Source organism: Macadamia integrifolia, unplaced genomic scaffold, assembly GCF_013358625.1.
Source record: "Macadamia integrifolia cultivar HAES 741 unplaced genomic scaffold, SCU_Mint_v3 scaffold2888, whole genome shotgun sequence".
Taxonomy (NCBI): Eukaryota; Viridiplantae; Streptophyta; class Magnoliopsida; order Proteales; family Proteaceae; genus Macadamia; species Macadamia integrifolia.
The window spans coordinates 9,350-23,595 of record NW_024869033.1 but is presented as its reverse complement, the minus strand read 5'-3'; the positions used below and the strand labels follow the sequence as shown (position 1 = coordinate 23,595).

Genomic DNA, 14,246 nt, shown 5'->3' with positions numbered 1-14,246 from the left:
CCCCCCCCCCCCTCTTTTATAGCGAGTTTAGATCCTCTCCCTATGTGCGGAGGTCACCACATGAGTCCGGCCCTTCATCACCCTCTGACATGAATCAGACCCTCCTCTGACCACAAGTCAGAGGGGGCCTGATTCCCAATGGAGGGCTGAATCCCATGTGGGGACTGATCCGGACTTTTTTATAGCAAATAAAAATAAGTAAGTAGAAGAAGATAGAATAGACCACTTCATCTAGTACTATTTAAATCAAATTCTTTGTCATTTGTCAATACTATTTTTCTTCTTAGTTTTCATTTTCAATTTTGAAATAAGTTCAATTCATCATTTCCCCCCCTTCTTGCAAATCAATTCAACTCATCAAAGTCATCCTGATTTCATTAAATTTTAGTTTTCTCTTTTTGTTCCCCCTTTCATTCTCTCTCTTTATCTCAATAAGCTTCTTTTATTTTGATTAAATTATATTTTGATATAAGGAGACTTATTTGCCAAAGCAGTTAAAATTGATTCAAGGCAACCTCACACGATATCAATCGAGCTGATTTTGATTCCAAATATTTGCTTTGTTCTGCTCTACTTTTTCATCCTTATCCCCCTAATTTTGATCTTCCTGAGTTTTGGGGGATATTTTTTTTAATACAAAAAGTGGGAAAAAAAATTTACAATGGTCCATTGATCTTTAAAGGCCATGAGATCTTGGTCCAAATGAATAATTGCACTTCTAAATCCTTTTTTAATAACTAATCCATCTAAATTCTTTCTTCTTTTTTTTTTTCTGACAATTATATGTTATCATTTTTGTTCAAAACACAGTTTTTTTGGGAAGGCAACCTTTTATAAGCTTTGACAGGTCTGCATCTTGATTTGAGCAACATGAAGGGATGATGTGGCCAAATGTTAGATTTTGGCCCCACCTGAGCATATGAAAAAGGCTTTATATTTACTAAGTGGACTTTTCTTTAGGAAAAGGTTTTTCTAGTCTGGCAAAACTAGAGGGTTTCTTTAATCTGGCACTAATATTTTCCACATGGCAAATTGGACAGAGCTGAAATTTTGTAGACAGGTAGACTCCAAAGGCCCCTACTTACATGTCAAGTTTCAATCAAAACAGAGTTGGCCAAGTGGAGAAATAAAGCTCTGAGAAACTAGTGAAAAAAAAATGATGTTTTCTAAAAAGAAATGGACAGCCGAAAATGCAAGGGAATATACCAATACATGAGAAGGTCTATGATTGAATATGAGTGACTTGGCATGCAGCCAATCTAGAGCATCACATAAAATCAATATTGGCACATTACCCTTCCAAATGGAAAACCTTAGTGCTGGACTAGAGAAACTCTCTAGCCTTGCTAGTCTATAATCTCACACAAGTACAGATAACAGGGCCTAAATTTTCTAGAGCATCCCAATTTTCCACGAGGCATTAGGACACATGTCCATGTCCCACCAAACTCTATCTTTTAGCAATAGGGCTTAGCCCCCTTGAAAGAGAATTATGGCTCGCCACTAGTTACAAGATGAGAGAAATCCAGTTTAAAGGTTCAGATATGTGCAACTAAGATAAATGAATGCACTCATAAGTAGGAACAATATGCTGCAACTTGGGGTGGTAAAAGCCTAAAAGAACTTCAAGAATCCAATCCTGATCCTAGATAAAGGGGTGAGCCAAGAAGTTCCTGAGAACAAGGTTTCAAGGATTAGCGAGTCCTGATCCAAATAGCTTGATGGAGATGGAGACCATGATCATGGGGGATTGATCCAACCTGCATTACACAGTGAATCATCCAATCATCTGATAGGATCAAATTGATTACAATGGGACTTTCAATCTTGTCAGAGGATCGGCCAATCTGGTTCAGATCATATAGACATTGGTTAGGCCAATGTACAATCAAATCTCAATCCCTCAATCCATGCCAGTGAAGAATAGATGGCCTAAAATAGGGTGGACTTGTAGAAAACGCACATTCAAGTCTGAGAACGGTTACTTTGTGCAAAAAAGCCGAAGGTTAAGACCTGCATTTGGTTACAGCCCTTTCTACCAGAACAGGATTGCTATGGCTAACCCCAACTAGTCTAGGATAAGACTTAATGAGTTTACTTGAGTCAGGTTGTTCGATTAACAATGAAACGACGCACTCCACAGTAAATTTCAGACACAATAGAAACAACATTACTATAAGAATTTTTACCAACCTGTAGCATTGCAAATAGGATATTCTGAAGTTTCCGACTATTGGCTTCATTCTTATGCTTCTAGTTCATGCGTCGGATACTATGAACAACATGAGAGAAGGCTAGTTTTCTTATAGCCCTGTCCCCTAAAGTTTGAAGTTCCATGAATAAAGCAAGATTGTCCCCAATATCAACAACCTGTTAAACAAAGAAATGTATCATAGTTGGGGAAGTACAGACAAAAGAATGTAAGCTAAATAAATCTCCAGTGGTATCTATCTACAAGTCCGCTAGCTCGTGGATATAATCCCCATCCTGCAAACCAAAAAAACTTTTCAGGGGTGATTAAATAGTGAATCGGGGAGGGAATCGGTCAGTGCCATTCTGATCTAGATGAGATTGGAATCAGCTGGAATAAGTCCCAAAAAACCCTAGATTCAGCCCTTGGATCTGAAATGATTCTAGGGTTTTGGTACATGAATCAGCCATACCTAGTCATCAAGATCCGAATCAGGTGATTCACCAAATCCTGATTCTTGAAACCTTGGGGTGAGAGAAAAAGAAAAGTAAAAACTCTTGGGAGTCCAAGTAAGGTCTGAATGAGGTAGGTGACTATATTGCTTACAATTAATCAGTGGATGTTGGTTAGTATGGCACTCAATATTAATTGTCCTTGGCCAGCTCAACTCTGGCGAACTTGCATTACATAAGCTTATGTCTAACCAATTCACTAACTGTCGGTACAGATTATAGAGGCTAATATACATCCCATGGGATCAGATGTCAGAATTTCTTCTAAAGCACCGAAAATACTTTGGTCTTGACAAGGAGTAAAGACCACGGCCAAAAATTATTTTGGCAACTTCCTTGAATTTGGCGGAGGTCATATAAAAATTCTAGCAATTATGCACCAAAATGAACAAAAACCTAGAAGTTCTTGCCCAGTTGCAGATTGGGTCGTCTTTGGCATTTGAATTCATCCACAACAAGAAATTTCAAACTGAAGCTATCAAAGATTTACAAAAAAATAGTAAAACGTGGTTTCCTCAAGGCAAACTCAGAGTGGGCCTAGATATATACACCAATTTCAGCCTGTGGTGCTTGAATTGAAGCATTGCGTGTTCTGGACCTTCTGGTGTGAAAGGACAATGTAAAAACTACTAGAAATAAAAAGAAAGGAAAATGGAGAAAGAGTATTAGATAGGAATTGTGCAATACCTTACGGTTCATAAGAAGAATAAGGGCATGTACAACATGGCCGCGGAGAGACGACGGAAGTGAATGAGAGGAAGAGCGGAGTAAGTCGTCAAGCTGCTTAGGGAATTGAGAGAGATGCTTTGGGTAGAAGGGAGTAACGTGAGCGAGGAACATGACCATGTCACCAAGGTCCTTGGCGACGGAGACGTCACCACCAACGCCACCTATGGAAGTGAAATTGAAAGCGGCCTGTTGTTCGAAAAGCTGAAGAGATGAATCGAAGTGGCGGTAGAGGAGGAGTAGCTCGGACTCGTAGCCCTCAGGGTCACACTTCATCTTCGTTTGCAGGGATGGAAGGCTCAGCTTCTCTGCGCTTCGACCAGATGCAACGAGTGAGTCTGGAGATAAATCCGGGAGCCCATGGCAAGAAGGAGACAACATAGTTTCTCCTCCCTCGCCTTCAGGGTTTTGGGAAGGGAGAGGTAGGTTAGGCTTCCAGATTAGTAGAGCTGAGAAGCAGAACTAAAACCCTGAAAGTATCGTTGGTAGTGCGGCTGCAAGTTTGAGTTTTCTTGTACGTATGAGGCGGTTTCGAGTTTCACTTGCGCCCTGTTTCGATTTCAGTTTCGTTAATTAGCACGAAATGGTATCGGCCGCGATTGCCGATATGATAACGGTCCAACCGCGTTTCTAAATCGTTCCGCAGTAGGACCAGACCATTCTATGGTTTTTTTTTTTTTAAGGGGTGGTGGGGGGGGAGTGGGCGGGGGGGGAGGGTGTAGAAGATGTTTCAGATCCAGATCCTTTCCAACCATTGGGACATCGAGTGAGGCATCCAACAGTTGGGAGAATCCGATCACATATCTCTAATCACTGGGACAGACATTTTTATATATTATTGGGCAAAATAATGGGCATTTTATTGTGGTAAAGTTTCCCTCGATTGTGTTTTGAAGTTCATAGCGTTATTTAAGGGTCGTAGATCCTGCCTCCCCCCCACCCACCCAAGTTGAGTGGCCATGAGGACACAATGATTGATCCTCGTTCACCTTTGCCTTAGGGAAACTAGGTCATTTTATCATAGTAATAACAAACAAACTTGCTTTCGCCAGTAGGGAGGGTGATTCTTATTCGGTCCTCTATATCCGTGATGCCTTAATATATCATGTCTTGTTTTCGGATTCCGGCGTCCATTATCCGTGCTCTGGATTTCGTCTGTCGGGACTTTTATTGGTCAAACGGCTCCACTCGCCAAGTGCTTTTGATTGCGTGGACTTCAATTTGCAGACCCAAGGCGTTGGGTGGTCTTAATATCAAAAAAGCAGCTCCTTCAATCTGGCTCTACTCACTAAAAAAGGTTGGGAATTACTCAATCCAGCATCCAATTCTTTGTGGTGTTCCATCATGAAGCGAAAATATTTCCCACAGGATTCCTTTTTTTATGCGCAATGCCCGTCGACCTCCTCTTGGGGATGGAAGTCTATTTGTAACACTCAGAATATTCTCTGTAAGGGAGTTTTTCATGTCCTGGGTGATGGCCGATCAATCAACCCATGGACCAAATTTTGGATTCCAAACCATCCTCCTACAGCCGCTCCTTTCCCCATTCATTCATCTACCCCCACTTCTGATCTACAATTAATTGATTTGGTTTCTATAACTTGGCGCAACGACCTCATCTTTCAATGGTGGGCTCCTGATATTGCTACATCAATTATTTCCATCTTTATTCCTATCTTTCCTATCACAGACAAGATGGTGTGGTCTTTTACATCTTCAGGTAGGTTCTCTGTGGCATCTGCTTATACTTTAATTACTATGGGGGATTCTAGTCCTGTTTCTTCCCCCTATCCGTGACACAAAATATGGAATCTTCCCACTGCTCTGAAAATTCAACACTTGATTTGGAAGATTTCCCATAATAAGCTTCCCCTTCCGGACCTCCGCATATCGCGAGGTGTCTCGGTGTCTCCTCTGTGCGAACTTTGTAATATCAGTGTTCAAAACATTGAACATCTCTTTGTTCAATGCCAGCTTCTCTTCAAGTTTGGTCATTGGTTTCTTCTATTTTAGATCTATCACCTCCTACTTCCTTGGCTGATCTCATGGATAAATTTTGTTTCCATTACTCGTCGGATTGGACTTCATCGCAGCAATCCTCTGTCATCTGCAGCATTCTTTGGCAACTATGGGTCGCCTATTGGGATTGGGTCTACCGTCGGCGTTCCTTTTACCACCGTCTCCCTTGTTCGAAAAGCGATCTCTGAGGCGAAAATGTTTTTTCCCTCTCATACCTTCTCCAATTTATCTCCCCTGAGATGGGTTTCTTGGAATCCACCGGACCATGGCTATTATAAGGTCAATGTCGATGGCGCGAGCAAGGGCAACCCAGGGCCTTCGGCCATTGGAGGCATTTGCAGGAACTCTTCTGCATTTGTGGTTGGAGGCTTTTCTACGGGTATAGGTGTGGTTCATGCTATTGTCGCGGAAGCTCTTGCAGTTAGATTTGCTCTCATTTGGGCTGAGGAATTGGGTCTCTCCCATATTGTTGTTGAGAGCGATAACTTGATGTTGGTTAACATCCTCAACCGTTCGGCTCTTGATTGCCCTTGGCAGATTTTCTCTATTGTTGCAAACTGCTGGCTTCTCCAAGAACGTTTCTCCTCTGTGCTGTTTCGTCATTCTCTTCGAGAAGGAAATGCCGTAGCTGATGCTCTCGCTTTGAGTGCGGCCACTCTTCAGTTGCTGGTTCTTTTTTTCTCTTCCCCTCCCCTTTCCTTACCCCTTCTGTTAGCGGATTGTGTGGGAACGTTGTCTCCTCGTTTCTAATAAAGTTTACTTACCAAAAAAAAAAACTTGCTAGTATCTAGCTGCCCAATAGAGGAAGAGCCTCTTGGCATGGTGGTGGGCCTGGTGGCTGCCAACGTAGTGGAGCGCCATCATAAGTCTAGGGAGGGGGCACTTGTTCGACTCTCCCTCCGCCCTCCCCAACCCATACTGGCCTATGGGCCTTCGATAGGATCAGGTAAAAAAATACTATCCAATGGAATAGGTAGATGGTGGCTTTTATGGCACAAGTTAAAGGCTGAAGATTTGAAATTATGATCTCTTGGAGTATGTACTTTACAAGCAACACCCTGTTGGGGGAGGGGGGGTGCCTCATAGCACAAATGTGAAAGACAAGAGAGTTGGTCTCTTGACCTCCTAGGGGCATGCACTCTACTGGTAAAATCACTGACCAATTGAGCAGCAATTGTTTCACATGCCCCAACCAATTGAGCAAATACAAATTAAAAAATTAGGATTGTATCATAGAATCAATTGAGGCCAATCCCGATTTTGACAAAGCCAAAATTGCCCATCCTTCTATGGGAATGAAAAATGTTAGGTGTTTTTTGTTTGATTGAGAAAAATGGGGTGAGAAACTCATACGAGTATTTGATTTGATGGGATATAAAACTTACCAAACATCATCATTAAATGTGTTTTTTTATTTTAATTTTAATTTTTTTGTTTATAATTATTATTAGGAGATGTGGCTCCCCAATTACACCCACCCCAGTGACCTTGCTCTCTGACCTTACTCTCTTTCAACTCTTTCAAAGTGACACAGTTCATGGAGTTGTGTAAAAGGTGTTTGGTTCGGCAAATCAAATGGTGTATGTATCGGATATGAATGTCAATCTTTTGATAGACATTCTTCTGAATTATGTTTATTTCTAAAAAATCGTTTGGTTGCCTTAAGGCTAGTGCATGTTTTTCGCGGGTTGAGATATTAGCTTCCATAGAGAACGTCTTTCCGCTTTTTCCTTTTATACTATGTGGTAAAAAGGTTGCTCAAATCTGAGTTTAAGTGTTGAGGTAAACTCAGATTTGGAACACATCCTTTGTAATATGGTCATTCATGGGAAGTAGGATGCTCACTTATGAGGGTCATCCTAGTAAAACCAAACAATTCCAAAAATTAAGAATTATCATTCCAAAGAATATCATCTCAAAGATTTACCGAACCAAACACCCCCTAAATCTCTCTCCTCCGACTATCTGGCATCGACAACCAAACCAAGCTGGTTTTTAACTTGAAGCAAACGACTTATCCATGACCTAGTTTTCACATTACGAACCAAAATCCTAGTTGGGCTTGGCCGCGGGAGACAGAATCAGTTCCAACGGTCAGCTTCGCCAAGACAGGATGAGACTCCAACAGTTACCAAGAAACCCTGCAATGTCCGCCACGAAAGACGAGCTTCGCTCCAGAGCATTTTCGAACAGTTCCCGGGTACTTTTATCCCTATCGTTACAAGTCGTTAACTAGAGGAAGATTGTAATTTAATTGATCCCGTCTAATCTACTGTTAAGAGTGAGTCCTCAGCTGAAATCTGTTTGGATCATCTTCTCCAATAAATTTCAGCTACCGCATTTTCTTTTCGATCAGGTATCTTGCAATCGAATCTGCAACCCTAAATTAGATATTAGGCACCGTCAAATTGAGCCAAGGGTTAGAACTTTGAACCCATCGAGCTAGACTGTAAGTGTCTCCTTCAGATGTTCCTTTTGGGCACACATGAAATGGATATCTTAATCAATTATCCTGCCATGAATTTTGCAATTGTTCCATCGTTACACAGAAATAATTTGCATCCTTGCATCGGAATTGGGGGCAATCCAATTCCATGAATCAGCGAAAAAAAAAAAAAAATCATTCCAGAACAATCAATTCTGATTCGAATCGTCCCGATTCCTAGAACCCTGTGGTTGAATGGATAGGAGTCGCCAGCCATCTCTAGGACAAAAAAAGGAAACGAAAAGAAGAAGAAGAAGATTGTCCTAAAGTATTTTTATTTTTTTGTTCAAAAATAGCTGCTAGTTTATATACACAGTGTATAGATCACAATATTTTGTATCGACCTCTATCGATTCATAATTTTCTCTATTTCTTCGGAAAGTACCTACAGTGCAACTTATGGTTGATACTTGATACAGTGTTCTCTTTTACCACCAGGGCATTCCTCAACCAAAGCATTGTGGTAAAACCTTTATGTCAGAATTGCTTACTAGAAGATGGGCGTTGCTTAGTCCAGATACAAAAATCCACCAAATAACACTGTCTGAAATGCAATTACAGCAGGGAGGAATGGCATCTGTCAGGTATACCTTTTCAAATAATACACAGCCATCTTTAGGTGACATGATGGAGAAGAACAAGCAAGGCCTATCCTTTTATGTTGTGAGGGATGATTTGTTGCATCCTTTGGTGAATGGTAATAAAGCGAGAAAACTGGATGGCTTGCTTCCAATTTTGGAACATCTTTTGGTTACTGATGTGGTGAGATGCTATCCCTTGGTACTCAAATTTCCCAAATTACTCATTTATGGTTCAGAATATAAATGCCGTCCCTTCTCATGTTTCCATTCTCTAATTCTTATTCTTGGAGAATGATATTTTAAGGGTAAATGTGTGATACATTCAGTTAAGTTTGGGCCATCTCACCCTGAGATTCTCTAACATGGAACGAATTGCATAATTTGGATGACTGTAGCTATATGCTCTGCTGGTTTACTCTGGGGTTTGGATGTTTAAAAAAATATGAGGATCTCTTGTAAGTAGTTTATCTAGTAAAAGGGAGTTGTTTCTGTCCATGATTTCCCACCTACAATCCTCTACCCATGCTTCCTAGATTTTTTGTTTTCTTTTGAAAAATAAAAGATTTGAAATTGGGTTTTCTTGCGTATTTCACACTTTCAGTTTTTTCAAAGACAAGTCAACATTATTTCTGACATTTCACCTTCTCTCTCATTCTTAATCACTCCATGAACCCTAAATCCCCCCCCCCTTTGGCTTTATTTCTTTATTTCTTTGTAACTCATGCATACGCCACACCACTCCACATGTGTTAAATGTAAAGGTTTCTTTCTTGTGGGAAGAAAGAAATATGATATTATTGATGATGTCCTTATCGTTTTTTAGGAATGTCCAACCCCAAATAACATCCTCCTGGGACATTTCTTAGGTCACATGTGGAGGTTGTCAGAGTGCACACACAGCGGCCATTGGTACGGAATCTCCATATCTTGTTTTCTGACGTGCAGCCTTTATTTCCCGAGTAAAATGAGCCTTGTATCACTAAGAAGGTTAATTTTGCATGTTGTGTAGCTGTTTCTTGTGCAGAGAGAGGGCTGAAGTCACATTTACTTCTACGAGGAGAACAACCTGAGGTTCTGACAGGATACAACCTGATATCCGCTATGTATGGGAATGTCACTTACATTCCAAGATCAATTTATGCGAAGAGAGCAGAAATGCTGGAAAGGCATGCTGATTTTGTGGCAGGTGGTGGTTCTGTGATACAGTTAACTGATATACTCAATACATCATTTGCTTCTTGGAACTCTGAGGAAGTAGCCTTTGCACAAGTAGATGCTTTGAGAAGCACTGTTACATCATGTGGAGCTGGAAAATATCCTAGAAAAGTTATTATAATTAATGAAGGTGCAGGGGATGCCATAGGATTATTAGGTAGGATAGCTTCTTGGTATCTTGGTGATCTTCTTATCGTAGCTGTATAAATGTATTTAAGGTTGTATTACTTGCACATGTGGCATTTATGATATAACATGCATATGGCCCTTGCCCTTGACTCCTCTGCACCCAGGTGTTAAGTCTGACATGTCTTATATGTTGAAAATGCCACAATGTAGTGCACAGAAACCAGGCATCTGTATGAAACCCAAGTAACAGACTGTTTGCAAACCATGAAACCCACCAAATGATCATAACCACCCCATCTTTTCATTCTTTGATTCATCACGCTCTTTTGCAGAGTTGAAAAATATGGAAAAGATCATCTGACAGAGTTTGGTTTACTGTGAAATCTCCTTCATGGCCATATTGATTAGCGATTCCTACCCTAGTTATGTTTGATTTTTGCAGCATGATCAATCTGATAAACATTTGTTTCATTGTCATCATTCAAGCTCATGTTAGTACCCAACCTACTGTCATTTTGTTTTGGAATGGAGGTTGTTGGTGAAGTTACCATTCATTTCTACAATTATGACTCACAAATGTTTCCACTTACAGGTGTCATTCGCCTTGTGGAGTACCTCTCCCAAACTCATTTATTTGGGAAAGAACAGCCCATAAAACTGGTTGTGGATGCTGGTACTGGGACCACAGCAATTGGTTTAGCTATTGGGGCCAGATGTTTAGGGTTTGTTCCAGTTTGCACTAACTCTTGTTTCTAAACTGGAAGAAGCTTTGATCATTTTGTGCCTTTCTTCTGATGAGTTGAAGATGTGTAGAAGCATTCAATAGGGTCAGCACTAAACATGTCTAATAGTAATTTTGCTTCATATCAGACTGCCATGGGAAGTAACTGCAGTGATGCTGGCGGATTCTGTCGAAGGATACAAGAAGCAGGAGGAACGCTTGATTTCTGATTTCAAGATGTATTGTGTTTTGCATCCTTCTGACCATGCTTTTGATGGACTGGATGGTGGAATTGTGCATTGGGTAGAACGCATCCATCGAAGAAAGTAAACTACTTGCATCTCAACTATTCATTTCAGTATATTGTGTCGTTTTCCGATTTAGCTTTCCATCTTATCTGCGTTTAAGGTCATGTAATATGTCATCTATGCTACATGAACACTTGATATCATAATCATCAAATAACAACAATAGTTATATTAGTAATACAAACCTTTTGAGCATCAATAGTATCATTGGATTGTGTACTCATCTTGATATAATGACCAGTCAACAGCAAAAAGGCACATTATTGGCAGTATATCTTCTTGTATGAGTGGAGGGAATTATGGCACTAAACACCCCATCATTCAACAACAAAGAAACAACAACAACAAAAAAAACTCAGTCTTATCCCAACTTAATGGGGTCGGCTACAAGGATCTATGCAAAACAAAGTAGGGAAAAACACTCATTATGCTCAATCGATATATAATCTTATGTTGTCAGTAGATTTTGACTTCTTAATTGAAAATGGAAACCAGAGATCTGATTTGTCTGGTTGGACCTTGTAATGCTTCAAGAGGTCAAATATTTGTGGGACTAGTGAAACCCCCACCCCCCCCACCCCCCCAACCAAAAAAAAAAGGAAAAAAGAAGGAACCAGATGAAGTCAAATCAGGAATTGCTAAGTTGCCTACTCCGATGACCATACTTCAAACTGGATTGTGAAGTTAGTTTGGATCTCAAAGATGGTAAAATATGCTGCCTGCCTAAACTTATGTGTTGCAGTCCTATACAGCTGAAGAAAGTAACTGCTGGTGATACTCATGTGCTTAGCTCATAAGCTGAATCATGACTACCAGTTGCTACCAATATAGCTTATTAGCTTGCTACTTTGAAGCCCCTTTTGTGCACAAATTGTTTCTTTGGTAGTTATATTTATGCATCTGAACCTTATTCTTTATCCTGTAAGTTGATGTTTGGAGTGATTTGACCTCAACTTATCTGGCCAATTGTCATTGCTGAAATTTATGTGATCTGTGTCTATATCAAATGCTGCCCTATTTGAAATGTTGAAGTTTAAGTGCCCATATGTCCATAAGCTGGCTGGTGTGGTAACTTTTATATTTAAGGAGAGGTTGCATACTTTTCAGATTTGGCAATGTGTTGGAGGGGGAAGTAGAGGCATGCCAACAAATTGCGAAGCAAACTGGTGTTCTTGTGGATCCTATCTACACCTTGGCTGCTTGGGAACATGCGACATTCCTTTGCCAGAAGACTTCTGATAGGGATACCAAAGTGGTGGTGCTTCACACTGGGGGAACACTTGGCATGTTTGGATTGGCACAAAGGTACAAATCTATTTTCCAATCACTCAGAAGCACAAATCCCACTTCCGTTTGATAGGGTAATTTTTATGTAATTAGCCACATTGTACCAAGTTGTCTGCATGATTATGTCAATGGAATACCTCAGTTAGCATCTCTGATGTAGTTTGTAAAGAAATCAATCTGCCAGTGTTGTTGATACTTGAGAGGTTTATCTTAGTTTTATGTTGCAGCCAACAGTTTCCAGAGCAAGGCTAACCTTTTTTTTTTGGTTGGGGGGTTGGGAGTTGGTTTGTCTCGATCTTTCACATTCAATGATCTAGTCAAGCACTTGAACTAATGGAGGACTGAACCAGATTGGGAATCAAATCAGAGAGGACAGTCAAGAACCCAAGTTTTGCATTTCACCCAAAACTATAGATCAACTAGCTATTGAGTGGACCTACCATGTGAGGCCCTTGATACATACATTAACTGACACAGATAACTCTGTTCAATAAGAGAGGGTAGTAAGCACTACATGGCTAGCGATCATACATATCTTGCTGAACAAAATCCACGACTGCCTTACAATGTGTCCAGACTTATTGTCTTCTTGGTACCTTTAACTGATTTGCTTGTTTGATAGCATGACAGATTGCCTTGGCCTCCATCTCAATGGGTGTGAGTCTGCTAGGAATTGCTTGGTCCCTGCTAAGACATTCACACTGATGATTTCTAATAAGGGATGCTGCTGCAGATGCTTTAGTAGCTGGGTTGAAAGCCCCATAGTGGTTGAGGATAGAACAACTATCACTTGAGAAATTCCAGGTTACATTGGATTAAGTAAAAAAAAAAAAGAAAGAAAAAAAAAGGCATACCCGTGCACAAGGCTCCTACATGTGCATGGTCCGGGGTTACATTGGATTGAATATGGCTAATAATATCAAGCATATCAACTTGATCACACTTTTTTGGGGTGTATGATTATGAAATACATTCACTAAAAAGCTCAAAGGGAAACGACTTCAACTAGTGAAGGAGGGAAACACATCAGCCAACAAAAGGAAACCTCTCAATCTAGGCAAACTTAGCAATGGAATGAGCTACTTTACTTACATTACTGTCACACCAAAAGAACTTCAAAGTTGAAAAACATGAAGAAATATCTATAATGTCAATGATTTAACTCCTAATATCCCAATCAACACTCCCGAGGGAGGCAGCCGACCATTGAATAATAATGTTGTTAGCATCTGAGTAAACTAATAGCTCTCTAACAACTGCCTAGTGCAGTTGGTGTCCAAAAAGCCCACGCTCACGAGTAGGTGTTGTTACCTACTTTCCCTTACCTAAAAAAAAGTCATTTCAACACCTCTAATCAGACTGATAGCTTGAGGCTCTTTAGCTTATCAAGAGTTGATATCGATACTTGATCGATCTGGATTGATCATTCATTCGTATCATTTCAAGGGTAAAATTGTAAAATATGTATTTTCTTTTGAAAAAAAAAGGATAAAAATGATCGATACCCATTGATCCGGATCTGTACCAATACCTAAATCCATGGTTGATAGTCAAATATGAGAACAAAGTATGGTGGGCTAAGAAAGGATGGCTTTTCAATAAATTTTTTCCCTAGATTTTTTGTATTATTCAATCATAGACATGAATGATGCCCTTAATATTGGAAAAATATCCTCTCCGACACTACCGACCCGTCCAAGGGCTGAACCTGTTAGTGCTTGGACATGCATTTACAGGTGTTGATAGGTGTTGGAATACATGACCAAACCCTCCCAACACTTGGATTGTCGATGCATGATCGTTAGAGGATGCAGTTGTTGGAGAGGAGTCGGATCCATATCATTGAATTGCTTTTCAGAGAAATGCATTGGGAATACACAATAGATTTATTCCCACCTGAACACAATGGGAATTGTATATAGGGAGAAAGAATGGTCCCTTGTCACTTGGTTCCTATGCTAGCGCAAGAGCCAATGAGAGAGGAACACAGGAGCCAATGAGAAAGCAAAAGGAAGCAACTACAATGCGAGGGCAGACGGTCTTTTTAATAACTACATGTGACAACAAAACAG

The 14,246-nt window shown here is 40.3% G+C and overlaps 1 protein-coding gene and 1 pseudogene across 7 annotated transcripts; one reads left to right on the top strand and one right to left on the bottom strand.

Moving 5' to 3' along the window:
- The window catches only part of LOC122067395, a 13,005-nt pseudogene extending 9,063 nt beyond the window's left edge, over positions 1 to 3,942 (bottom strand).
- A 3,496-nt stretch (positions 3,943 to 7,438) lies between these two features.
- On the top strand, positions 7,439 to 12,420 carry LOC122067394 (D-cysteine desulfhydrase 2, mitochondrial-like). Of its 7 annotated transcripts, none has more exons than XM_042631229.1 (8): positions 7,519 to 7,648; positions 7,805 to 7,897; positions 8,372 to 8,695; positions 9,381 to 9,423; positions 9,524 to 9,886; positions 10,451 to 10,580; positions 10,729 to 10,905; positions 11,995 to 12,420. In XM_042631229.1, the coding sequence occupies exons 3-8, from the start codon at positions 8,408 to 8,410 to the stop codon at positions 12,242 to 12,244; spliced, it is 1,251 nt and encodes a 416-aa protein (XP_042487163.1). In that variant the 5' UTR covers positions 7,519 to 7,648; positions 7,805 to 7,897; positions 8,372 to 8,407; the 3' UTR covers positions 12,245 to 12,420. The 7 variants fall into 7 exon arrangements, with proteins under 7 accessions (XP_042487160.1, XP_042487159.1, XP_042487163.1 ...); XM_042631232.1 differs by lacking the exon at positions 7,805 to 7,897 and having other exon boundaries at positions 7,525 to 7,648; positions 8,353 to 8,396; positions 8,495 to 8,695; XM_042631231.1 differs by lacking the exon at positions 7,805 to 7,897 and having other exon boundaries at positions 7,533 to 7,648; positions 8,372 to 8,396; positions 8,495 to 8,695.
- The last annotated feature ends 1,826 nt before the right edge of the window (positions 12,421 to 14,246 follow it).

Coding starts and splice junctions, on each gene's coding strand:
- LOC122067394 (XM_042631225.1), top strand. CDS start 7,562: ATGAGACTCCAACAGTTACCAAGAAACCCTGCAATGTCCGCCACGAAA. Junction 9,887..10,450: donor GGATGCCATAGGATTATTAG/GTAGGATAGCTT, acceptor TTCCACTTACAG/GTGTCATTCGCCTTGTGGAG. Junction 10,906..11,994: donor GAACGCATCCATCGAAGAAA/GTAAACTACTTG, acceptor CATACTTTTCAG/ATTTGGCAATGTGTTGGAGG.